Source organism: Sapajus apella, unplaced genomic scaffold (genome assembly GCF_009761245.1).
Source record: "Sapajus apella isolate SASKATOON/1434 unplaced genomic scaffold, GSC_monkey_1.0 scaffold105, whole genome shotgun sequence".
Taxonomy (NCBI): domain Eukaryota; kingdom Metazoa; phylum Chordata; class Mammalia; order Primates; family Cebidae; genus Sapajus; species Sapajus apella.
The window spans coordinates 93,638-120,638 of record NW_022437045.1 but is presented as its reverse complement, the minus strand read 5'-3'; the positions used below and the strand labels follow the sequence as shown (position 1 = coordinate 120,638).

The 27,001-nt window shown below is 43.4% G+C and overlaps 1 protein-coding gene across 5 annotated transcripts in view; it reads left to right on the top strand.

Moving 5' to 3' along the window:
* ARID1B (AT-rich interaction domain 1B) overlaps positions 1-27,001 on the top strand; it is a 436,956-nt gene that overhangs the window by 374,689 nt on the left and 35,266 nt on the right. For 2 of the 5 annotated variants that reach the window (XM_032258727.1, XM_032258729.1), the window contains 3 exons: positions 17,526-17,671; positions 24,437-24,546; positions 25,274-25,432. In XM_032258727.1, coding sequence (XP_032114618.1) covers positions 17,526-17,671; positions 24,437-24,546; positions 25,274-25,432 — 415 coding nt within the window. Of the gene's footprint in view, positions 1-1,400; positions 1,530-17,525; positions 17,672-24,436; positions 24,547-25,273; positions 25,433-27,001 lie in introns of all 5 variants that reach the window. The other 3 variants (XM_032258726.1, XM_032258728.1, XM_032258730.1) reach the window with 3 other exon arrangements.

Sequence of the window (27,001 nt, the reverse complement as noted above, 5' to 3'; positions counted from 1 at the left end):
TGAAAAGGAAACACACCTCCCCCCACCCTTTTCACTCTCCCATAAGAATCTTCATAAAATGGAAACTTTGTATGTATACGTGTGTACTGTGTGTTTGTCTAAACGTATATGTGTGAGGTTTATATACTTTACATTCTTAGGTTACATTTTATTTTCCCAGGCATATCTTTCTGTCTGTCCAAACCAAAATATGGTTAAAAAAGCAAAGATAGTGTTTTAGAAAGTCGGAGTTGATGAAGCACGGCTTTAGCTTCAATTACTTAACTCATTTTTAATCCCGACTTTAACGATTAATTCTTGAAGTACATACTTGACCTGGATAAAAATAATATAATTAAAAATGTATAAGGCAAAGGTGAAAATGTTTTTAAAGCACATGTAAGTAAGTTTTAAAGCAAAGTACTTTGAAAAATGTATATCTTAATCTTCAGAAGCAAAGGTAGAAGATTCTGATTTTTGTCAAAGGGAAATAAAAGCTAAGGGGTGTGTGCGTGTGTGCATGTGTGTGCGTGTGTGTGTTTTTAAATGTGTCTTTCGTTACTTTTCTTCTAAAGCTGCTATCTGAGGAATGTGGGAGCCCACCAGACTTAGTGTTTTCTCCAAATAATAATAAATTTCCGTTGAGGAAATAAAAATTAAAATCAATCATTATCTGACTTTTTGTCTCCGCATTGCAATTACGTACAATCTTCTGGACTCCGGGAGTCTCCGTCTGCCGAACCCACACAGGCTTTAGGGAATGTTTTTGTAAACCTGTCTGTGGAAACTGGTTTGGCTGTTCAAAACTAAAGTTCTAATTCAAGTTTAAATGAATTGTCCGTTGTTGCAGCTCATAAAGCACACGTTCTTTTCTTTTTTTTTTTTTAAGTAGAAAGTATGTGATTGCATTTGGCACGCAGCCTTTTTGAGAGGGACCTCAGAAGATAGCCACAGAGAGCCAGGCATGATTTTGTGTGGTCACAAAGCCATGCGTGCCCCCTTTCCGAGTCAGCGTTTATATGGTTTTGTAGTAATCAGTATATAAATACACATCCATGCATTGCCATTTTCTGTTTCTAATGCCTAGTCCATTCCAAAGCCTTGCCTTCACTTGCTGCCCATTTTAGCTCGCCAGGAGATTAAATGGGGGCTGGATATCTTCTTGTTTGCTTTTCCCAGTCAACGCTTTAAAATGTAAATGGAGATTGGAGTTGAGAATCTGACTTTTCTCTGCCTGTCCACACACTTTCGTTAGAGGCGTTTTCTGTCCCCCACCCCTCAGGCAGCGCAGGGTGCAGGATACCCAGCTCGCCTCCGTGGTCTGTGAGCCCCGCACCTATGTGTAGGGTGGCAGATAGACAGGGATTCATGCTTGTGCATCAGAACAAATCCCAAGAAGCTGTTCTTCTGTTCCACTTTAGGCCACCATACATTAGGTCGCCTGCTTATCCCAGCCAGTCTGGGGCTGGCGGACGCCCCATGTTTTCTTCCCAGCACCCCAACTATGGCAACTCTCAGGCTCCCATGGCGCACCAGCCTGACCAGTACGGGTAGGTAGCAACACACCCCGACTTGCTGCGGGACCTGGGTGTTTTCCCTGAACCTGTTAACGATTGTGCCATCTGGCCGCGAAAGAACACCCAAACCAAGAAAGCAAGAGACCTAACAGGAAGCCCGTCTCCGAGGGGGTTGTCCCTTTGTCCATTTGTGTCGCTGTGTTTGTTTCGGTTTTCCTTCTCATGAACAGTACCATGGCCGTTCGGTGGATACCTGCATGCGTCCTAGGTCCTGTCGTGCATGGCTTTCGGCATGGCTGCCTCCCTTCATGCCTGAGAGGGAAATAGAAACTGTCATGTGTGTCCAAGTCATGAAGTCACCTTCTCTGGCGTCATTTCCCCCATTGTTGTCGTTGTTTTGTCTAGGGACCTGTGTTGTGCAGCCCTGTTCTCGTGACTGTATTATCACTCCTGCCACTACAGTGAGACGCTGCCATACCCACCCCCAAATTAAGAGCACAGCATCTCATTTGACAAGAGAGTCGCTGCAGTTGAGCTGACACAGCCTATTCATAGGACCTAGGAGGGGTTTCATTATATCACCACCAAGCAAATGTCTGTGCCAAAAACTTCCATTATTTTCTTCTCCAGCGAGTATTAGAATATTGAAGTCACCAGGAAAATACAACAAATAATCCAACAGAGAATTTTCTCTCTAAACACAGTGTTGCCATATTATTCCCAATTTCAACACAGGAATTACATACAGCAACAAAAAGTATCTCTTCTTTTCTACTACAATACAGTGCAATGTCAGCTTCTGTCAGCATGTTTAGGTTCGTAAATGCTCTTAAAGTCTATTATTATTGAGTGAATTGCTTAGCAAAAAAAATGATTTCTGTCATCCTGTGCAGACTTAATCATGTTTGGGAGTTAGTTTTAGTCAAGGTATGCCTCATCTTTGGTTAAAATTGAACCGGGAACTATCCCCTAGCTTTGTTTAAACGGTAAACTTAGAGAGCTGTGCTTTCGCTGCTGGTTAGGAATCCCCGACAGAGAGGGCTTCTTAATCGTTTCATTTAATAGTTCACTTTACATTTATTTAGAGTAAGTGATAATTTTGGAAGAGAGAGTTCTAAAATCTGTAAATGTGGCCCTACGTGTGGACCAGCAAGTACAGAATCTTGCGAACATCACCCTCAACGTGAAATAACAAATATAGAAGGAGGTAAACGTGCTTCTTCTGGGGAAATGCTCTTTTCCTCTTTGTGACTTTCCTGTGGTACCTGCAAGGTCAATTCGTGAGTCAGTAGGAAGATAACAGTTGGAGGAAGAAAGCATTCATCATCTGCAGCTAATCCATAGATCTGTCCTTTTACCAACTCCGGAGGCCTCTCTAGACCCACAAAGCTAGTTTGGCTGTGCCTTGCCAAGCCACATTAAGCAGCTGTGTAAAATGAATTTAAATGGCATGCATCAGAGTGAAATCTCTTCCACTGGGGCAGAAAATCGATGTTAGCTAACCAGCACGAGGAGATCAAATCTGTATTTCAGCCAGCAGCATCTAGATAGCTTCCTTAGAATAATAACACCTCCTCCTTAATTAAAAATAAGAAAAAGAAAAATGTTGGCGTTATTCTATGTAAATCTTATGGAGCACACTTGGCAAGGGCTCATATTCATAGCCCCGTGACTGTTAGCTGTGAATTTTAACTTTTACGTCTACACTATTCTTTCTAAAAAAGAAAGAAGATAAGTTTTATTTCTATTTTAAATCTTCCTTCTGTTCACTTCGCAATACACATAACCTGTGTTGTGCCTTTTTTAAAAGCAGAAGCTTGAATATGAGAAAACATGTGTATGACATGTTTTAGTGCTATGGGTTGAGAAATCTGATTTTCAGCATGCTTTGGCTTTACTTATTTAACAGATCATGGCAGCCAACTCATGTTTTTGCTTTGGTTTTTGTTCCCCCATTGATGGCTCTCTTAACGTTACAGTTAGGTCGGCAATTAGAAAATCGAGTTTGCTAAATGTTAGTTTCTCTTTGGGAGAGGAAGAAATACCATAGTGCAGACCTTTCAGGAGCACAGGATTCACAGAGTTTGTGGGACTGACTTCTTGCTCAGGGCAGAATCCCAAAGGACCTAGAGCCCGTGGAAGAATCTGAAAAGGACAAATTAATGATGAAGGTGGAGCGTGAGTGAGTGTGTGCCTGCAATTAGACAAAAACAGAATGCTCATTATAAAAATGAAGGATTGTGGCAATTATGCTTCAGATTTTCTCAGCTGGTCAAATATAAGATAGCATAGAGAAAAAAAACATGCAAGTTTAGCTGGTTAGAAGCAGTTTTATTAATTCCTTTAAGAGTGACAGTATGAGGGTAAAATTGACCTGCTGCATTGAATAAATTTAGAAACATAGATTAATTTTTTTCTTTTTCACCTTTTGAGTAAATTCCTCATTTTGATTATCAGAAGACTTACAGTAGAATCTGGTGAATCTTTTTGTTCAGGTACTAGATTCACTGTACAATAATATCCAGACGTTTGAAGTTAACGGTTTATAAGTGATCTCTGTTGTAGAACCCTCCCCTCCTACACGCTGATACACTTTTAATCAGAAGATGCATTGTTGTTTGTAGTTTTGAAGCATTGCTTGCTAAGGAATATACTTTTGAAGGTATGAGAAACAGAGGATCGGAAATACTAGGTGATCTTACTAAAAGCCCAGGAATGGCAAATGAGTTCCATCCATCTTCAGATCAGTTCTCATGGCTGTCTGTAGCATCATTTTGGAGGATTCTGAGCCATTACCTGAGCGTAGGTGAGCCAAAGTTTGCCAGAAGCTTAGGAAGAACTTTGGCCTACCACTTCCTAACGAGTATTGCTGTGGATCCCAGGCTAAACACAGGCTTTAATACAGCTCACTGCAGCCTCAAATTCCTGGGGTCAAGCAATCCTCCCGCCTCAGCCTCCGAAGTAGCTGGGACTACAAGGCACGTGCCACCATACCTGGCTGATTTTATTTTTACTTTTTTGTAAGAGACAGATTCTTACTATGTTGTCCAGGCTGGTCATGAACTCCTGGCCTCAAGCGATCCTCTCTTCTCAGCCTCCCAAAGTGCTGGGATTACAGGCATGAGCCACTGCTCCTGACCTTGTAATTGTTTTTAAATGACTGAAGCCATTATGTCTACAGCCTCTGCGTGCACGCATGCATATGTAACTTTCCCACAGTCATTCCATGTGCTTCGCGTCACTTTATTCATCCTAGCTGGTAGCTGTTGATGTCTAGCAGTTGACAGCTCTTCAAAATAGAACTGATTTGTGGATTTGGAAATTTCGGCATTATTCAGAATTTTTTCTTGGAAATGAGCTCTGGGAGGAAGCATAATTTCACTGAACTTACAGAAAATCTCACAAGCCCTAGATCTTGAAGCCAGGGTAGATGGACAAACATTTTAATTCCTTAAGGGCTGCCACCCTAGCACCTCACATACATAAATTTTGATCAAGTCTTTTGAGTGACGTGAGATTGTTTGTGTCAAAATTCTGGCAGGGATCTTTAAGATAATACTATGTTCATAAGAAGAGGCTCCACAAGGATGCAGAGTTTCAATTACAGAATGATAGGATCTCAGAACAGGGAAGGTTCTAGATGTTACCCAGCCTCTACGTCTTGATTCTATGGTAGAGTCAACTAAGACCTACAGGGTCACCCACTCAGGATCGTTGAGGCAGGAGCAGGGTCTCTGTCACCTGGTCCTGTTGCTCTTCTTTGTACTTCTTTGTTTTGTTTTGTTACAAAACAAAATACCTCTTCATTTTTGTTCTTCATCATATCTAAAGGCAATTCTGCTATTAGAAGCCAAATAGTAATGGATTATCTTAGCGGATCGTCTACCTCTTTCCTTGAAATCTGAATTTTTTTCTGTTATCTGAATTTTATTACCCATCTTGCACCTAAAAGGAAATGCATGCTTTGCACATTACCACGTAGACTCCACACGCAGCTTGAGTTAATTATTTCCAGAGTCAGGCACCTTGTGAGATAAGTAACAGTTACTTGCTCGCACAAGGGCGGGTTTGGATTTCTGTCCTTTTCACCGTTTGAGGCTTTTAGCAACACTGCTTTAGTATTTAACATTGTTGGGACAGAAGTGTGGTTTTTTATGTACGAATTCCGAGTTGTGGAGGAGCAGAGTGGAAAGGCGGTGATATTTACACGGATACACGTGCACACCTGCATGATGCTGGTACAGGGCTACTTACTGTTCCTTTGTTGTCTCTGAGAGAGTCGTTGGTGGACTAACTGAGCATCAGAGAAGAAGTCTCAGACTTCTTAGTTTCTAAACACAAGGGGGCAAAATGAATTCATTTGAAAAGCCTTGTTACTCTTGACTAGAAGGGAGGTTTTAGTACTGAATACCAGAAATATAATTCTGTAGACCCGCATTTGAATACTATATCATACCAGAAACTGGGATCACTGAAATTAGCTTTCAGATGTTTTATATTGAGTCAATTAGGAAATTGGGAGTTTTAGTTAAGATTATTTTTAAATCTTAACCACTCATTAACAGGGTGAATAAATTCCATAAGGTAGCTAGATCAGTAGTGACCCCACCGTATTGCTGTTGGAGGAGCTGACTGTTGTGTGAGAGAATGTGACTAGCCGCCTTCCTCTGCATGGAAGGAGCTGGGTCTGTTTGCAAATACAAATGAATTGGGCTGGCTTGTCGGATATACAGATACACAGCGGCGTCCATCTGTGCCTCATGGCACCCCACATAGACACACCTTCCCGCCACTGTTCTTTATTGAGGTATATCTATAATTCATACCCTGTGTTGCCATTTGCCAGCAAGGCACTTTTTCTGTGTTATTTTCCTCTGAAGCCGATATGATGCAATTCTGCTGATGGACCAAGAGCCACTGATGTGGAAATGCATTAATGGAGATAGTGCATTAAAATGTCAAAGAGAAGGGGCAAAAAACTTCTCAACATGTCGAGCCCCAGTTATAGTGGGTGCATGTGCTAAAGAGCGGTGAGTGATTTGTGTTAACCAAGAATCCAGCCCTTTGGATTTTGGACAATTAGGTTTTAACATAATAGCTATGATTTGAAAAGTCATGTTATTGAAAGACAAAAAGATTTCAAAGGCTTAAACAGAGTTTTTATTTCCGCAATTAAATGTAAGCCTTTGCATTACTAGCTAATACTATGCTTTAATTTTTAGCCCCTTTTTCTCTTCAAAATTTAGAATTTGAATGAATATTATTGTGTTAGTATTTAAAGATTATGATTTCAATTAAAACTTTCAGAATCACAGAACTATTACGGAAGCCTTAAAGTGCATTTATAAATCATCAAATCAAAAAGTAGTAAAACACTCATTCTAAAAAGACCAGAGATTTCTTTTTTAATTTTAATGAGAGCCAAGGAATCACAGCATGAAATATACAGCAGAGGGACCAGAGACCATGAGGCACCCCAAGTCACTGCTGAGCATCACCCAGATATTCTTGACAGATGCTGTCCACCCTCACCCGGCCCCGGGGCCAAGGCACGGGAGCCTGAACTCCACCATCCCCCGGAGGTTCTGGTGTGGAAGCCAGCTCAGGTCTGGGGATGCCCTCAGAGATAATTGGCACTGCAGAGCACGGGCGAGGCATGGAGAGGGAGGGCTGGGAGGCGCGCCCCGGACACTTCTTCACTTTTTCCTTATGTGGCCTTCCTGAGGAACGTCACTTGGGGAGCTCACGGGCTCGCACTGGGAGAGCTGGGCAGCATCAGATGCTCGAGTCTGTGCCAACCTGACCCTGACTCAGGCTCTGCAATCTGTCCATCATGGCAATTTGTCTTCCTGAAGGCTTTGTGTTGATTTCTGCCATTTTGCTTCCTCTCAGGCCCCAGTATCCTCCTCTCCCTCTGAAATAGTCAGTCCCCTACCACACTGCGCCTGCGCTCTTCTTTCGGAATTTCTCTTCTGTGTCTGGTTCTGACCCTCTCCCAGCTGGTGGCTGTCCCCACTCAGAGGTGGCTCACAGTGGCTCACACACCGGCCCGAGGGTCTCCCCAGTGTCTGTGCCACTTGTCTTCACTTCCAGCTTTGCAGCTCTGTCACCCCCTGCCCCCATAGATGCACACACTCACACCAGGTGTCCTGGGATCATCACAGCAGGAACCAGCATTAGAGCGCACCTATCCCTGGGAGTCATCAGCAGCGCAGCCCAGCAAAGCCCTGTGATTCTGAGTTATGAAAGGCGGGGATCTTTGAAATAACATGTGTGCATCAGGGAGTGGCAGTGGCCAGTGATGCCAGCCTGCTGGGTGTCAGGCTGATGACCGGCAGGTGGTGAATTTTCTCAGCCCTGAAATCTGATCACCTCAACAGTGTTTTGGGCTGAAGGCAGCAGGAAAGATTTGTAAGTGGTGAAGAGGTTATGACTGTGTCTTGGTATATTGCAGCTTGCAGTTTGGAAAGTGTCGTGGGTGACAGGGCATCTTAGTAGCAATAAGCAGTATGAGAAGCAGCTTGCTAAGATGCTAAGATGTCTCTTAATCTTGGTCTTCACTCTTCTTTTGAACTCCATTTCCGCTATTACATAGATTTAAAAAAAAAAAACAAACAGTCCAGGCGCAGTGGCTCACGCCTATAATCCCAATACTTTGGGCTGCCAAGGTAGGAGAATCACTTGAGGCCAGGAGTTCAGAAGCAGCCTGGGTAACAGAGTGAGCCAGTCTCTTTAAAAAAAAAAGTAAAAAAACAATGAGCTAGGCATGGTAGTGCACGCCCCTAGTTCCAGGTAGTCGGGGGGGCTGAGGTGGGAGGATCAATTGAGGCCAGAAGGTCAAGGTTTCAGTGAGCAAGGATCATGCCAGTGCACTCCAGCCTGGAGTGAAACAGTGAGACCCTGTCTCTAAATAAATCAATAAATAAATAAGTAACAAAAAGTCACAGACAGAAACCTGTAAGATACTGGCCCTTATTTTAAAAATTAACTCATACTGGATTAGTTTCGATTGTTAAAATTCCTGCCAGGAAAGAATTCCTGCCTGTCTGAATCCTGTCCTGCACAGCATGACTGGTGAGGACTTGAAGAAGTCTAGCTTTGCTGAGCTTACAAGGCCTGCCTACGTTTTAACCCTAACTCCCAACAATGTTTGGCTTGACCAAATTGCATAACTTTGTGGCCCAGGCCACCCTAACTTGGAAAATCTCTTAAGAATTTTTAGGAGGATTTTTTTTTAAATCAGAAATTTCTGCTTTTCTGTTTCCTGGACAAGTACATTTTTTATTAAAGATTTTTACACAATATTGCCGTGACACAGTAATGCAGGATGGAGAACTCAGGACCCAGATTGATTTTCTTAAGCCTACCAGCAGGTCCAATAAGGCATGAGCAGTAGATGAATCTATGTAAGATATATGCATGCTTCACCCTTGCACCCCTGAAACTCAGGTTTGTCCATCAGGAATTATCTACTCCAAGTATTGCCAAGCTGATACTGTCTCTGTGTCTGAGGCTGCGCGGCTGCAGACCTCTAAGACATCTGCTCCCTCCACTCTGCTCCTGTGGCTCCTGGGCAGCTAAGCCACTTGGGATTAGCAGTTCACTCTCCTTTACACCTTGTGACCCTGGAAGGGGATGTCCTAGAATCAAAGACGTGGCTATTCCTAGCACTGAGAAGTATTAGCCCTCCTTGGAAATAACTGAGATCTTTTCTTAATGATCTCAAGATAAACTTTTAAAGTAAAGATCCTTAAATAGAATGGAGTAGAAAGGACACTTTCTGTGGGTGACATCCATGGCAGCTAATGCTTCTTTCATGCTGTACGGATCTAGTTTCACCGGACCAGGGAACTGTGCCATTTACGTCTTCTCAGAGGTCAGTGGGATGCAACGTGATACCAAAACCCCCAAAGTTTTGGGGAGTCTTCCATTGCAGGGGTGTCAGGATTTGGGACCCACTGCTCCCCGCTGTGGCTCTCATCCATGCCGCACACTTGAGGGAGCCCGTGCGCTGGGGATCAGCAGGGAAGAGCTAAAATCAAAATCTCGGAACTAAATACCTTCACAGTACTGTGGTTCACTTTTGTATGGTTGCCAGTAAAGAGTTCATAGTAACAGAACAATAGGCTTTACAGAGCCAAATCAACTTTGCGGATGAAGAGAACATCCTTAGTTATCAGTTGCTAAAATTCAAGCAGCCAGACAGCGTTTTTGCATTTTCTTCACACCCTGACAAGGAGGCCTCTCGCCCCAGAACCCTGGAGCTCTGTGTGTTCTCCTGGTTGCTTTGAGAGGAAAGATGAAGATCAGTCAGCTGCTTTAGGAACAACTAAAACTGGTTACCTGCGTTGAGGCAAAAAGGAAGAAAATCTTGAAATTGTACAACAGGTGCTGTTTCAGCAGGGAGCACCAGGAGCAGAGCTGGTAACAGGTCGGAACCCTCTGAGGAGTATGTGTGAAGCAAGAACAAAAGGGAAAAATGTTTCTGATGTTAAAGGCTTTTAAGAAATCCAGACTGGAATATGCAGTATGCCTCAGTGCTTAGTGAGAAGAGCTTTGCCAAGATGCATGAGTCAGAAACACAGCTCTTTGGAGAAATGTGGAGACAATCAGGAGAAACGCTTTGAAAACAAGGGGCCCTGTGGGCAGTGCCACATTTTAAAGGCCCAGGCAAAGACGTGCCAGGGAGGAATTCTATTCTGAAGAGCTAAGGCGTAGCCACTAAAAAGATGATTCTTGAGAGTGTGGTGACAAAGTTACTACTGTTCCTTTACTTAGAAGTTCTCCTTCATAAAGCTGTGGCAAAACGATATCTTCGCTGCCCATTCTTAAAGGAAAAAAATAAATCATAAACATATCAGCTACCAAAGGGTTTGGGGAGTTATTACCAGGGAGCAGAAAGGTAGCTGGTAACTGCTGCTCCCCTATTGGACACGTGGGAGCTTTGTCTGAACAGGCTGCCTTGAAAACAGGTCACATTTGCCAGCGGGGGAAGACTTGGACAAGATTCAGGAAGTCTTGTAAAGGAGGTTCCTGCATTGGGCGGAAAGATGACCCCAAATCCTCTGCTTCCTGACCTGAGGGTCCACCTGTCTGTGTGACGCTAGGTGCTCAGAGACCTGTCAAAGCCAGACCCTGTCCATATGTCCAAAACTAAGCCCACACTGTCCCCGATGTTCTTTATTCGCACAAGCTGGACACCTAGGAGACATCTCGGCACAACTTTTCTTTCCTCCGCAGGACCTAATTCATCACCACATCCTGTCCATGTCACCTCCACCACGTTGCTCAACTCTCTCTGTTGTGCTCCACCAGCTGTTCCGAGGCGCCGTCATCTTTCTTGGGCTGTGCTAGCAGCCTCCCGACGGCTGGCCTTACGTTCCTGCTTCCTGCCTCCAACGTGTTCTTCCCAACACAGCCAGAGAACAGTGTCTTTAAAATAAACATATTTTAATGCCATTGCTCCTACATAAAAACGCTGAGTCTCCTGTTTCTCTGAGGATAAAGACCAAACCCAGAGAACCATCAGCCTGCGCCTACCACTCTCACTTCTTATTTTGCTCTTCCATATTTTCTCCTGGAGAGAGACTCCTGGATGCCCCATGGCATTTCAATTTGCTGTTTCTCTTTTCTCTTCTCCTCACCTGGTTAATTCCAATGGATTGGTCCCTCAGATCTGAGGGGAGGAGGGGACGTCATCCCTTCCTTGGGACCGTTTTCTGTGCTCGCCCTCCTGTGAGCTCACACGGTGTGTAGACCTCTCCTTCAAGCCACGCGTTGGCTGTAGCGTCACGCCCGCTGCCCTGGTCATTTCCCTGCCTGCGTTTGTTTTCCGTCTTGGCCGGCTGTGGTGCCCATTCCTTCCCACTCCTCTCCCATACTTATCTTAAAACACCCATCTTGGACAAATGTTCATAACTGTCAACTAAGCAGAAGGTATTTCTGATTAATTTTAATTATTTCTACCGTGTCTCCTTGAACAAGGGGTAGAATCTATTTTTGTAATAGCACATGGTTATATGGTTTTACAGGAATCTACATTTTTAAATCAAGGCACTTCTATTCTTTGTCTTTTGTCTAATGAGACAAATGCCACTTTACTGTCACAGGATTGATTCCTAGCCAGAGTCACTGGCTTGTTGAAATTACATGATTTTGCCACCAGAATTGCTAATGCAGTTGTTGCTGCAAGCACGCTGATGGATTAGCCGCACCAAAAATTGACCAGAGCCTGACAGCCTTATTTTCTGTTTTGATTGTATTTTGTGGGGGAGGAAGGCACACAGAGGGTTTTTCCCTCTTAAAATATTAAAGTCAAAATAATCTCGACTGAGATTCTCTTTTTCAGTACTGCTTTGGAAGAGTCACCTTGTAATTCGGGTTGAAAATCTATTTCACTAGTGGTGCTGGATACATGTGTGACAAGAGTTTGTGTTTATCAAACATTTTAAATAGGGCGTCCTGTGTAATGTTATGTGTGCAACTGGATCTTTCCAAGGGAATAAAGTAACACATTTCAAAATAAACTGCTCGAACTGGAGTTTTTCAAGGTTTTAAGTCCTGGTTCTGATGACTTGGGTTTAAGTGATAAAGTGCCCCAAATTTTAGTATTAGCCTAGTTGATTTTGTCAATAAGTAATCTTTTCTGGCTTCATAACTCAGCCACATCTACAGTGACAGTTCATATGGAGAATGTTATGTACAGCTGGCACTCACACTCAGTTTCCCAATAAAGCATGCATTGCGTGATGCTCATTCCGAACATAATTCAAGGGTGGTATTTGCAATGGGTGTGCTGAAGCTTTCCCATATCTGCCACTAGGATGGGACTCTAAAGTGGCTTCACTCACCAGGTCACCATTCTCCAAAGAGCTGTATCAGAAACCCATTCATTTTAAAGATAACCTCACACTTGACCGTCTGTCACTGTTGAGAAAATACAGTGTTGATTGCTAAGATGATAAGGCCTAAATTTCTTCTCTAAAGCATCAACATTATGTATAGACTTTATTTTAAATTTTAATGTAGTTGACTTTAAAACCAGATGTTTAGAAAGCTGTGGGTACTCCATAAAATTTCATACTAATATTTTTAACTGCTGAAAGCAAACTGTGGTGGGAAGCGATATTCCTCTTTCTGTTTTCACACTGAACCACTGGAAATAGTTGCTTGGAAATTGGTGTTTGCTTTGGGCTTTTTCTCCCCAAAGCCAGCCCTTTGTTGGCATGTGAATATGTAATGTTTGAGAGATCGCCAAAGCGAACGAATAAAAGGAAAAAGTAGAACTGTTGGTGTATGTGTGCAGCGCGATGGCAGGAACGAGGAGTACTTTAGAGAAACGAGCTTGCAGGCCCCACTTTCTGAATTCTCCTGATGATAATCTGGTTTTGGTTATAGCATGACAGATTTTAAATACATCTGGTCCCAACCAAATTTAAATAAAGTTCTTCTGGTTATTCTGCAGGTCAGCATGTTTAAGTTGTAACTCCCCAATTTGAACATTGCCATTTAAGAGGAGGAGGGAGCGGTGCCATTGTCTAACCCTGTGCCAGTCAGCCTCTGGAGTCTGGGGGGCAGCACCACCCAGCCAGGGTCACCCCCACAGTGTGCATCTACCGAATTACTGTAAATGTTTGTCTCCTTGCCCTCCTGAGGCGTTCCTGGGCAGCCATTGCTGCAGCCATGGACTTGGAACCTGTAGAGTCAGGACAGCTCTCCTTTGTAACAAGCACTAAGCCTGCAGACCCCCTGGGTGCCAGAGCCCAAGGGTCCGGCTGGGGCACTTTGCTCTCCTAGGTACAGCTTAGGTTTCTGTAGGTTTCAATTGGAAACGTTCTGCGCATTTCAATTCGTATTTTCGCCTGTTTTTGTCTTATTGCTGTTTGCTTTTGAAAAAAGCAAGTGATTTGCTTCTTCACGCTCCTGATTTCTTCGGAGCTGTCCAAATGTTGCGTTGGTCGAAAGGGGCACAGCGGTCAGGGAGTGCTGCTCTGGAACGTCCCAGCTGCTGCTGAGGTCGTCTCGGAACCCAGGTTGCTGTGGTCTCGGACATTATATTTTCAGCCCCACCAAGCAAGGAGATTTTTGTTGCAAGCCACAGAATCCGCCTAAGTTAGCAACACCGGGGGAAGCAGGAGTGCAGGTGAGTGAGGGCCACAGCCGTCTCGGGAGTCACAGAGCCCACTGTCTCCACTTCCCAGAAGCAGTGGCGTGCAGTCCCAGCCTTCTTTTGGCATAATGCCGATCGCGCTTGTTCAAAGTTACCAAGATATTGGCAGTAGTTTCTCAAGCAAGAGCAAATAGGATTTCCACCGCGATGGTGAAAGACTGGCTCTCCCCACTCAGACAGGCGCCTGCTGCTCTGCCCTGGCCACATGCGGCCTGCGCTCCTGGGAGGACTCGCTTCCTGACTTGGAGGCCCAGCAGGCCTGCAGCCGCTGTCCAGGGAGCTGTTGGATTCATGGCTCCCACGACCCCTCACTCTGGCCAGCTCCCTGAAGCCTGTGTTCCAGGACACCCATAGAGTTCACACCCTCTGCTTTGTCAGCTGTCTACAACCGCAGGTCCATAAACCAGATGGATGGAAAGGTGTGCTGCAGCAGGCTGCCAGGAGCCAGGGACTTGGTCTCACTGAGTGTTAGCAGTGTTAGAGTCCCACGAGAAAGAAGCAGAGTATACCGCACCGATAGTAGGTTTGGGGAATTCTGTTTCTGCCACTTAGTAGCTGTGTGACATGTGACTTTAGGCAAGTTACTTAACCTTTCTGATCTTCATCACCTTTATTAATACATGAGCATAACTCCACCTGCCTTCCTTCAGGAATTTGAAACATTGAAAGTGTATGCCTAGAATTTGCACCAGGCATGCTGTAAATACTTAATAAATTACTGTCACAATCATTACCAGGCCCCCTTGTTCAGTTGCAAAGACTGAAATACAAAGGACCAAAACTCCCAGAGCTCCAGTGACAGAGTCAAGACCCCTGGCTTTTTAACCAAACTTAAAACTACAGATGTGCTTTAGGGACCATTGTAACCGGCAACTGACATCCAAGGCGTGGACCTTTAAGGCTCTGATTTTTTTTTTGTTTTTTGTTTTTTTGGCATTGTTAGTTTAAAGGTGTTTCTTAAAACCTTTAATGTGTGCCGTCATCATCTTCTGGTGATTAAAGATGGACAGTGCTGACTTGGGGGAGAAGTCTTAGATTAGGGTCGGATGGTTACTTCATTCAGTCATTTGCCTGGTGGATTTTCTATTCTGATTCTCTTTTTTACCTTAGTATAAACAAGTGTCTCAAGGAACCATTAGTTTTATACACATTAGTTATATATGAGACAGAATTTAATGGAAGCTTGAAAAGGCGACCATCCTTTGTAATGCCTTTTTACAAGAATAAAAATGTTCTCTAGTCATTCATCCCTTTAACAATTATTATTTTTTTTTTTTAGTAACTCTCCTGTGCAAAGATTAATTAGGCCCAGATCCTCCTCTCAGGAGGCTTCCATACCTAGAAGAACCACAATGTGCAAACATTATTTTAACATGCAAAAGAAAGAGCTCAGTGCCGCAGAAGGCATAGCGGAAGCTAAGCGGAGAGGCAGGGCTTCCTTTCAGAAAAGTGTCGAGGGCAGCCACCACACACCCGTGGCCACTACCATGCATCTTGGAGAATGGGCCAAAATTGGCTGTGACTTGGAGGCAGTCACGGCCATGGAAGTAGCCTTCCAGAAAACGTAACCATCCACAAGTGACGGTGCTCTTCAGTGATTGATCTGCTAAGAAGCCGAGAGCAGTCCCAACTGGTGACATTTTTAGAGCAGTTGCGTAAATGCTAAATTGTCCCTTGTTGGAAGAACACCTCAGAAGGGATACGTCTAAGTATTCGTGCCAACACTCTACCAGATGATGAATTAATGCCAACACTCTACCAGATGACGTAAAGCCCCGAACCATGTGGGGATATGTTTATAGCTATTGTGCAATGTGTGCAGAAGTATGTGATGACCTAGAGGTTAATTAGAAGTCATTGGGTGATCTCAGATCTGTTCTTAGTGAACTCCAAAGGGTATCTAATTCTGATTTAGCAGTCTGCAGTTATTAAAAGTGGACCCTAAGGAAGCTAAGAATTGCAGGCTAAAGTAACACCTGTTTCTCCCTGAGCCACCCTCATACCTAAGAATCTTTCAACTTCTAACAGTGTTCTTCCCAAGCCATCATGGAGCATTAGTTTGTACAGAATTTCTCTAGTTTGTCTAATACTTAAAGACCACTTACACCTTTGGTTGCTTGATTTTTCAGATGGCTCATGTTTGAACTTTTTGTACAGACTTTTATCAGTTGAGTCCACTGAAAATGGTACACAAAAGGAACAGCGTATTATTGGTTTTGTTAAAAATGATTTATGGACCAGACGTGGTGGCTCACATGTGTCATCCTAGCACTTTGGGAGGCCAAGGTGGGCAGATCGCTTTGAGCTCAGGAGTTCGAGACCAGCCTGGGCAGCATGACAAAACTCTGTCTCTACAAAAATACAAAACTTAGCCAGGCATTGGTGGCTCACACCTGTAGTTCCAGCGAGTTGGAATGGTGAGGCTAGAGAATCACCTGAGCCTGGGCAAGCAGAGGCTGCAGTGAGCCGAGATCGCGCGACTACACTTCAGCCTGGGTGACAGAGTGAAACCATCTCAAAAAAAAATGTATATTAATCTATTAAAGGATTAAAGGATCTCATTTGAAAATATCAACTATTATAGCAAATGATAGGTAAATGGTAGTGGAGAGGGTTGTAATTAATTTGGAACAGATAGGCAGGGTCTCTGGATTTTTGCCCTCTTACGAGGTTGTACCCCGAGATGAAACATGACTAGCCAAAACTTCGAAACATTTCTTAAAGGTATACTCTTTACATAAGAAAAGCTTGACTGCAATGGTGAACTCTCTTTTTAGGTCATTGTCATTTTCCCTGGGGTCTCTACACCACTGCGCAGTTTAAATCTCTCCCCTCTCCCCCATCTTATTACCAACAGTCAGAGAAGTGACATTGTGTGACAGTTATCTGCTTCAGACCAGAGAATACCCTTGACTTCTTTGCAAAAGTGAAGGGAACTCTGACAGGGTGTAAGACAGAACTAGCAAGGCTAAGTCACCAAGACTACCTCATAGGTCTGACCACCAGGGGGACGGGCGGCTGCAGGTGAGGGACATGTACAGCTGATCTCATAGGTCTGACCACCATGAGGACAGGTGGCTGCATGTGAGGGACATGTACAGCTGATCTTGTAGGTCTGACCACCATGAGGACAGGTGGCTGCATGTGAGGGACATGTACAGCTGATCTCATAGGTCTGACCACCATGGGGACAGGTAGCTACATGTGAGGGACATGTACAGCTGATCTAAGTGCCCGTCCTCCTCTGACATAAAAAGCCCAGCCAACAAGAAGTAGAAGTCTGATGTCTACTGTGGTGTTTTAATGTAGGGAATTTGGTATGTTTTTAATAGAACCTAATTACCAATGTTAAATAGTAGGACTGGGGAGAGTTTCGGAACTGCTTTCTCCCATGTTCATTATATCGAAAATTTAGGTCAAAGAAGTTTTTTTAAAACAACATTCCCACACTGCCCATTTGTTTTGCATTTCTTAACCTTTGGGTTTTATGTGAGGATACTAAGTAGTGTTGATAGTCAGAAGTTAATTTTGCTTGCTTTTGTAATTCCTGTTCTTATTTCAAGTTCCCCCTTTCTTGCTTATATTCCTCTATATAAATAATAACCTGGAACACTTGACATGATTAAAAATGTGTAATTTATTTGCAGAACTTGTAATAGTTGGAATTTTGAAAGGGTGTATTAAAGAGTTTCTAGCAATAGAACTCAGCCTTTCTCTCCAGGAAATAATCTGTTTTACACAAACATGAAAAATTATAGCCCCACCCCTTACATAAATGCTTTATTAGGAATGACTGCCAGGGCATGCCGCTGGTCATGTGCACGGTCGGTATATGTGTGCTGTGCTTTCTCTTCCTGTAGGCAAGGCAGTTTCCCCGGCATGAACCAGAGTGGACTTATGGCTTCCACCTCTCCCTACAGCCAGCCCATGAACAACAGCTCCGGCCTGATGAACACGCAGGCGCCGCCCTACAGCATGGCACCCGCCATGGTGAACAGCTCGGCAGGTAACCTTGGCAGCTCTGTGCACCTGAGCTCCTCTCTCTTCCCTCCCCTCCTCTTAGGCTCCACCAGTGAATCTGCCCAAACAGCTCGAGAAGACGGATCCGTTGGCAAAAGTGGGAATCATACTACTTTTCTGCTTCTCACAAACTTGCTCCATCTATTTAAGACTGAGAATTACATTGTATTTTATGTAAATTATTTTTATTCAATCAGTATTTGTGTAACATGGGCATATTTCAAGTATCATTGGAGATTGGTAAATATACACACTAAGTTCTCTTTCTCTTTGGGAATCATTAGTACTGGCAGATCCTCAAATTCTCTCCATTTGGTAGTGGTGGAGATGAACATTTCAAATTCACATTTCAGGGGAAATCGTTGGAAGGGCAGAGGAAGGGGGGGTTGAAGTGCTTTTTACATTTAGGGAAACATCTCTAAATGTATGCTCAGAAGTAGCTGCTTCATAAGTACTATGTACAGATTGTCTCTATTGGGAAACTGTTTTAAATATTTCATGGTGTTTAGTTCTTTTAACCCATTTTATAATCTCCACAGTAGCATTCTTAAAAATCAGGTCTGCTGAGTTCAGTGGATGAGTATCCGAGGTGTGGAAAATACCGAGAGTGTCTAAAACTGGGCCCATCTCACATGATCTTAGACTCTTCAAGACCTTTGAACCGCCTCCTCAGGTTCCGTAACTACCCGTAGACAATGAGGGCCACCTTTTCCGTGAGAAAGTGCTGCGTGTTTCAGGCCATCTGTTACTCTTTCTCACATGGTAGAATGGATCTCACTGGAGGATTCCCTCCTTCAGAGGCCGCAGAGCGGGGCTTAGCAGTGGGTCTCCTGCGACGCCCCACCATGCGTTAGGAGTGCATGGGAGAGCTAGAGCCTTGGTTCTTTCTAATGACCTTTTTCATTCCCTCTGCCTTTTGCCTCCTTTCTGGCCTCTGTGTCTTTGAAAGGCCTCCCCAGAAGTTAATGTTTCTGTCGGGCGGAAGAGGTCGTGAGAGGCTGGGCTCGCCTCTTGTCTGAGCTTCTGCATTGTTGATTTCTGGGACCTAATTGAAGGCTGGCATTCCATGGTGACTTCTCTTGAAAGATTTGTGAAAGAGGAACACATAGAACTAATGGTAAAAATGAAGGTTTTTGAGTAAATAAAATAGCCCTTCCTAATGCCATGTTGAGCGCTTATCCACCACAGTCTGGTAGACGTTTTACATTTGAGATGCAGGTGAAAAGCTCGCAGCCTGTTAGCTGGAAGCCTCCTCTTTTCCTAACCAGTGCTGGCCCAGGTAACAGAGGACTGGGTTTTGATATTCTATATTTTGTCTGGCTTGCTGGAATAAAATTACTTCGGAGCATTGAAACCACACAATCAGTTTTCACCTACTATTAGCAGTGCTCATTTTTCCCTTCTTCCTTGGGACCCCAGAGCCACAAAAACAACCAACAACAAGCAGATGGCACAGGGCCCTGCCTCAGAAGATTTATGTATTCCTAAGGAATTGCCAGCTTAATGGAGACTCACAGAGAGGGTTTCTTTTTATTATTATTATTCAGATAATTCAGCTATTCGTTATCCCGTACAGAGGAAATCTCAGTGAAAGGCCATCTATCCTCACGATGTTTTGTAGGGGTTAGTAGTATATTTTTTACTGCATGGTACATTTTGGAACATTGAATTTTTAATAATTTAGACATTTATCCAGTTTTCCGCTACACATTGATCTGGTTTTATTCCAGCTTTATTAAGTGAAATGCACATCAGAGGAGGACTGGCCGTGTAGCTCTGGCTGTGCACCTAGCGACAGGTATACGTGAATCTGCCGCGATTGCGTTCTGATCTCTCAGAGAGACAGGAGTGACACAGAGCGTTGTGGTGTAGCCCAGGTGAGCCTCAGGGCACGGGAATGTCCACCTGACTGCACGAGAGATGGGCCAGAAAGGGTCAGATTATCGTCACTTCCATCTCCGTGGTTTGGGCCCCTACAGATAAATTACCAGTGATAACAGCAAAGCATTTCTACATCAAAATACACTTTTGGAGAAAGTGAGGACAGTACAAATGATGGCCAGGTCTGGCTATGGAATTTTCTGAACCTGCATTCCAGCATTCTCTTCGCCGAGTTCAAACCATTGTGTTGTAGACAGTGTACGGGGCCAAAAACCATCCTCCTGTGTAGTGACAAATTGTTACAGGCTTCAGTGAGCAAGTAATTATTTAAATGGAGTCAGTGTGAGTATAAATGTGACAACTATTTCTTCACTTAAAATGCCAAGGGAAGTAGGATGGTAAGCAGCAGGAATTTTTCCCTCTAAAAGAGCTTTTTCGGTTTTGTTTCAACTATTTAGATTAAAAGGTTAGAATTATTTATTGTGGGCAAAATTACAAATCGTGTATACCCTTGTTAAATACACTGTAATACAACACTTGTGTTACTGGTTAGATTTTACTTATTTGTGTTTAGTTTTATAATATCCATTAGTCATTTATACTTGTCTGCATATAAACCATCATCTTAAAGTGGACATCTAAATTCCAAAAAATGTATCTACCATCTGTGGTTCTAAGTTTGCCTCACCAGACGTTACTCTACAAAATGTAGGGCGTTTCTCCCACTGTCACCTATAAATAGTACAGGAGCGGCCATATGTGCCACTGGAACCAGGCTTCCTCGCAGAGATCGCTGGGCACATTCCAGAAGTGAGTCCTTCTGCTAACCTAGTACCGCTCAGTCCCAAATGCCAAATGTCCTGTTCATGCCCTGCCCGTACAGGGTATGCCAGCTCGAGTAAGCCTTTACAAAGAAAAAGGCAGTCACACTTCCACCAAAAGCAGGGACCACCCACCTCCAGACCTCCTGCAGTGGTTGTAAAAACTACCGATTCCGGGGCTCCCTTCAGAATTCTTGAGGGGAGTCCAGGAATCCGCACCCCTGGCCATGTCTGCAGGTGGTTTTCATGCATGTGAGCTGAAATTTGAGGGCCACCGACTTGGAGGTCTGCTCACCAGTCTCCTGGCAAATCTGCCACCAGCTTTGTGGGGCATTAGCTGTTTACCAGATGATTTGCTGTTTTGAAATTTAAAAGAAGAAAAGATTCACAAAACTATGCCTAGAATATCAATCTTCCAGCTGGATCAACACTGTTTTCTGTCTTGGGACTTCAGGGTCTCTCACAAAGGAGGGTTTGGGGCTTCAACGCCATTCTGAGGGGCCAGTGGTCGGGGTTGTCTGTAGAGGCTGCTGGGGTGTCACTCGCATGCTCGCTCTAGGGTAATGATTTCAGGTGAATTGCTGCCCTCCCCCCATAAACAAAGGGCTTGATAAAAAGGATTTGATAAATTATGAAAACCAAATCTCTTAGACTGGAGGAAGCTACATCCTGAGATTATGCCAAAGTATGAGGATGGCTCCAGACTCTGTAGGTGGCTGGGGAACTGCTTTCCTTGGAATGCCTCCTGGCACAGCCAGCATCCTGGGGGTGGCCATGGTGGGGAGGGGCACTGGTGACAGTGACGGCGCATGCAGGGCCTCCAGGGTGCTCGGCGGCCACCCTGCCCCATGGAGGGTCAACCAGGCCTTGCAGTTCCAATGCGAGCAGCGCTTCTCCCAAGCCCTTCCCAGACCCTGTGTGTTATCTTCATGGTGGACTTTGTATCTCTCCACTTGTGATCGCAGTCACAAACATCCGCAGATGTACATACATAGATCAGCCCTCTGTGTTTTCAAAAACAGTAAGATACTGTGCAGTCTGGTATATTACCACGAAAAGAGAAGAACTGTGCATTTCTCACCCTGTTTCACCATCTTCTGGGAATGACTTTGCAGGCTTTGTAAGGAGACTGAGTCGAGGAAGCGGAAGAAAGCAGGCATGAGTGTTGAAGTTCGGTTTTCCTCATGTCGTATGTTCTTTCTGTTCCTTTTGAATATATTCAATCCAGTGTGGAATAGCTGCCTTAGGACCTTGACCCACACTTACACTTTAAGAAACCATTCTAGTTCTTAAATTTCAGTGGTAAAGCCAGAGTCTGGTGCTTGAAAGGTATTTACAAATGTACTCAAGCAGCACTTTCTGCAGTCACAGGTTCTTTACTGCCCCTTTTTATGTCTGAACTTTACATACTGGATTACTCATGTCAATAGGAGAAGGAACAGTGCCTTGATTTAGCAACTAGTAGTAGTGGCCCTTCTCTTCTGGGAAAGGAGAAGTGTTGCCCCGGAGGCCCACTGCCTTGGGAGGCATATGGCTCTTTGCCATGATTCCTTGAGAATTCTGGTAAGAAGCATTTCAACAAAAAGAATAGTAAAAGCCACAGTAAGGAAAGCCCTTCTGATCCATTTAGTAAAATCAAATGTACATTTTATAAGGCAGAAGTATTAAATAGAACTAGGTATTACTGTAAATTCTGTCCCTGTTTATCTTCCAAAATGATAGCACTGTCCCACTTTTGATCATTTTTATATTCGCACACCCAAAATGCTTGTTTTAAAATATATAATAGAGAATGAAGAAATTTGGGGAATTTCAGACCAACAATATGTTTATATTCATGTAAGTCTGATTTTCAAATCAGTGTAAATTTAGTCAGTCATTTCCATAATGCATATTGGCCTAGTTCTTTATGCTTACAAGTTGCTTTTGTGTACGCTAACACATTTAATGCGTAAAATAGAATCTTACTATCCCTACTTTCAAAATAATATTCGTACATAATGTATTGTAAATACTGACAAAACTATCACTTAAAACCATTGGAGAAGCTCGATGCCGCCGCAGCCCTGTGGCCATGACTTGACTGCTTTCTCTGGAATTGTTTTGGCTGTCATTCCTTTGACCCCGGTCCGAGTCAGCCAGCTAGGACATGCGGACTCCCATAAACAAGCCCCTCTTTCGCACTCATCCTGCCTTTTCATCCTTCTCTTCTTCTGAAAAGGGTGTTTTTTAATGTACAGGTTTACTAATTCGTATCTCGTTAGACCCCAGAGATAAAACTGCATGGAAGCAGTCCAATCCGCTGCTTTGAACAAGGCGGGCTTCGCGGTGTAATATCTCTCAGCTGCTTGAGGTTTCACACATTCACAAAAATAACAGCATTTTTAGCTGATCCCAATAGATTTTTCTCTGCAGCTGCATCACTTGAAAAAGCTTTTTGTTCCAGTTCTTAAAGTCTAAGTATTGAAAGTAATTTGAAAAAAAGACAAACATCCCAATTACGATTTGTGTGTGTTGTGATGACTTTAAGGACTGACTGGGCTGCAAATGGGCTTTGAAAAACCAGCCAATGTGCCCGTGGAAAAGACGGGATTTCAAAGTGCATTGTTGAGTGCGCTGATGTGGACTCATGGGCACGTGGCAGGGTAGGCTTTTTTTGGCAGGACCTGTGGTCTCAACCTGCAGTGATGCTAACGATATTAGCAAATTAGCACCACAAAGCTTGCCAGCTAATTCACCAGAGCCTGCTCACTCTCTCACTGCTGTAATTAAAACTAATTATTTTCTAAAACATAGTAATACATGAATATGTGCAATAATCATTTTGTAGTGGGCAATCTGCGCAGCCTTTTTTAAAGCTTTTTTTTTTTTTTCTTGGCACATTACGCTACATGTGTCCCGCCGCGGTTGAGCCAGCACTTTCATTTGCAGAATGTAGAATGGGCGCTGTTCATAAAACCTCAGGTTTATTTTCATCTGAAATAGGCTGGGTTTCTGGTTCCCACTCCTGTGCAAGGCTCATCATTCTCTCCCCTCTCCTCCCCTCTCTGCCTCACCCTGACTCTTCACATCTGGTCGGTGCCTCACTCACAGCCCCGTGTTGCGCAGATGGTTCTCACAGTGGGATACTCTAGAAATCAGCTGTTATTCCCTGGATAGCTACACTGATGCCTTACTGTAGCCTTGTTCTTCCACTAAAAAGATATCTAAACCCATATTTCTAACCTGAAAATGTCTGCTGGTATCTGCAATGAATGTGTAGAAGTCAGTTGTTCGTTGGTGAACCTTTCATACTGAAGCCTAGGTGGAATTGATTGCATTTCCGAGCCTAGGGTCAAAGTGTGGTGTTGACTCTGGAGCTGCTGTGGGCCTCTGACCTGGGGGGTTGAGCTGCTGTGAGGGTTGATGACCACAAGCCCTCAGACACACTGAAAGGATCCCAGCGCCATTGCAAAGTAATCGGAAATCCTTTCCTTCAACAATTTATTTTTATTGTTTTTGAAGCCGTCTGCTATGATTGTCTTCCCTGATTGTGGACTGGACCACATGAAATAAATAAGGTTTTCAAAAGAAGCACTGGGAAATATCAAATAATTTTGCAGGCTATAGATTATTTGTACCTGTGAAATGAAGAAGGCGCTAAATCCTCTAGTACCTAGGTAAAAAATGTGCACACCAGCATTTGCTTCTAACACCTGATTAGTAATTTAAACATTTGCCTTATTTCCCCTTGTTGGTTACTCTTTTAAAGGTATAAAAATTTTGAAAAAATAATATTGATATAAATTGACCTTCAGTGGTTTGGGTTTTAAACATAAAGAATGCTTGCCCTTTTTTTTTTTTTTTTTTTAGTTAAAAAAGGATTGCCAGAATGCGGTGCTGTTTGCATTTCAGAAATTAATATGCTCCCCATTACAATGTCTTTTTTCTTTTCTTCTTACAAGGGAAACGCGAGTGCCTCCTGCTTCACTCTGTAACTTGTGCTGGCAGGAACACAGTCTGACGAATCACACATATAATCCTAAACTCTCTCTCCTGTTTTCGATTAGCATCTATGGGTCTTGCAGATATGATGTCTCCTGGTGAATCCAAACTGCCCCTGCCTCTCAAAGCAGACGGCAAAGAGGAAGGCACTTCACAGCCCGAGAGCAAGTCAAAGGTACTTCCTTCCGCCTCTGCACGCAATGTGGGGTCTGCCTAGCAAAAAGCTGCCATGTCGTCCTCTCTCCCTGGTGTTGGCCGACACTTTTTTTTTCCGTTTGGTCTCTTCTGCATGCCTTCATTTTGTGCGACATGTTTGTAGTCTTCTCTTCTTTCCCCAGCCCCTTCATGGTGTGGATCTGAAAGTTACTAGTTCTTACGGCATTAACTCACGGCTGAGGGAGATGGGTGGAGGGACAAGACCCCCTAAGAAAAATGCTTCGGGGTGGGGAGAAGCAGGGGTCTTGCCTGGTTTTGGTACTTGCAGCCATTTTCTCTGCCTTCAGTTTATAGCTTCCTGTTTTGGCCGCCTCAGCAACAACAACATACTTAATATTTTGCTTTCCTGCCTTATTTGATAAATAAGGTGAACAGCTTTTTTTTTTTTTTCTTTCTTTCATAAGGGGTAACCCATGCTTAGCATTCCATGTAAGCTTGAAGTAAGCATGGTGGTGAGTGGCCTTCTCCAGCATCCAGCAGACTTACCCAATTCTACTAATTAAGAATGTTGTTTTAATACCTTTATCTATGTGTGGTTTTGTGTGTTTGTTTGTATATGTCTTTATATATATATATATAATATATATAAAAAATTAGTTTGTTAAAGTGGATGTATTTTTTGTTATTTTAAATAAAGTTTGCCCTACCTTTGTCACTTTTTTTTTTTTTTTATTCCTCTACCACAGGATAGCCACAGCTCTCAGGGTATTTCTCAGCCCCCAACCCCAGGCAACCTGCCAGTCCCTTCCCCAATGTCCCCCAGCTCTGCTAGCATCTCCTCATTTCATGGAGATGAAAGTGATAGCATTAGCAGCCCAGGCTGGCCAAAGACTCCATCAAGCCCTGTAAGTGGCTCTGGTTTTTTTTTGGTTTTGGTTTTTTTTTTGGGGTTTTTTGATAATTAATTAATTCTACTTGAATGCTTGCTTGTTTATTTGTTTTATAAGACTTTTTCTTTCTTATTTATCCATGAAAGGGTTTTCTTTATAAGTAATTATATTAGTGACAAAATGAATAAGGTTTGCGTGCATCAAAGAAGTTGGTATCTGGTAATGAAAAAGCTGTTATAAAGAAGCACCTCTATACAAAGCATGCGAGTGTGTTAACTGGGTGGAAACTCCTTCACACAGTGACTTTTCTAAAATGTCTAATCCATTCTGCACTTATAGAATATTTTTCAAATGCGTTACTTCTCCATTTATATGGGAACTAATAGCAGCCGTTGATGTAATGACAAGTTTGACCCCTGACCTGTATTTTGCATGTTCTCTCTATTTCAAAACTGCCTACCTGAAGGAAGTAAATAGTCAGACTGGGTTTGGCGTAGTGTAACATCAGCCCTGCTTTATTTTCAACCCATTTGTCTGAAATTAATAAAAAAGTAGAAGAAATGTTAGCATGCGAATGAAATTTTCATTTGATAATGTGTACCTATGTTAGAATCAATTGAAATAGAATAATTCTGCATAAGACTGCTGATAATCTTGAAATTAAGTGTTGATTTCTTTGTGACAGATAAATTATAACAAAAATGTCATGGATGTATCAGAGAATTTTTTAAGCCTCAATGTTCTTCTGACCCTAGGATTGGACCTTTAGTTTCCTACTAAAGAAATTCTGTGCCATCAGGGGAAAAAACAAAAAAAAAGTAATGGTGCTATAGTAACCTTTATTTTACATTCATTTAAAGAATCAAAAGATTAAAAAAAAAAAAAAAAAAAAAAACCTTAACATGCAATTACTTGCCAACAAGGCACAATTAACATGCTCATTTCTGTAAGACGATGTATTGACGAGCACGGCTCAGGAAGGCAGGTTGCAGGGAAGAAGACCCTAGCTGTGCAGAATCTGGCAATCCAGTCAAAACCCCAAAAGGAGGCTGCTATTAATTATCCATTCACTGGTTTAAACAGATAGAGCCTGAAGGTTTGAAGAGTTGGTTTTTTCTGCTAAATGTTTGTAAAATTCACATGTAGCTCTAGGATAACCAGCATTTTCCCTTTCAGAGGAAGAAAGGGCGATATTCGCTCTTATGTTCTCTGTAGCTACGTTTCAATTTTGTAGCCCCGAGGTGAAACATAAAGCGCTTCTAGGGTGGGTATAGCAGACAGCGCTTCTAGGGTGGGTATAGCAGACAGCGCTTCTAGGGTGGGTATAGCAGACAGCGCTTAGAGGGTGGGTATGGCAGACAGCGCTTCTAAGGTGGGTATAGCAGACAGCGCTTCTAGGGTGGGTATAGCAGGCAGCGCTTAGAGGGTGGGTATGGCAGACAGCGCTTAGAGGGTGTGTATGGCAGACAGCGCTTAGAGGGTGGGTATGGCAGACAGCGCTTCTAGGGTGGGTATGGCAGACAGCGCTTCGAGGGTGGGTATGGCAGACAGCGCTTCGAGGATGGGTATGGCAGACAGCGCTTC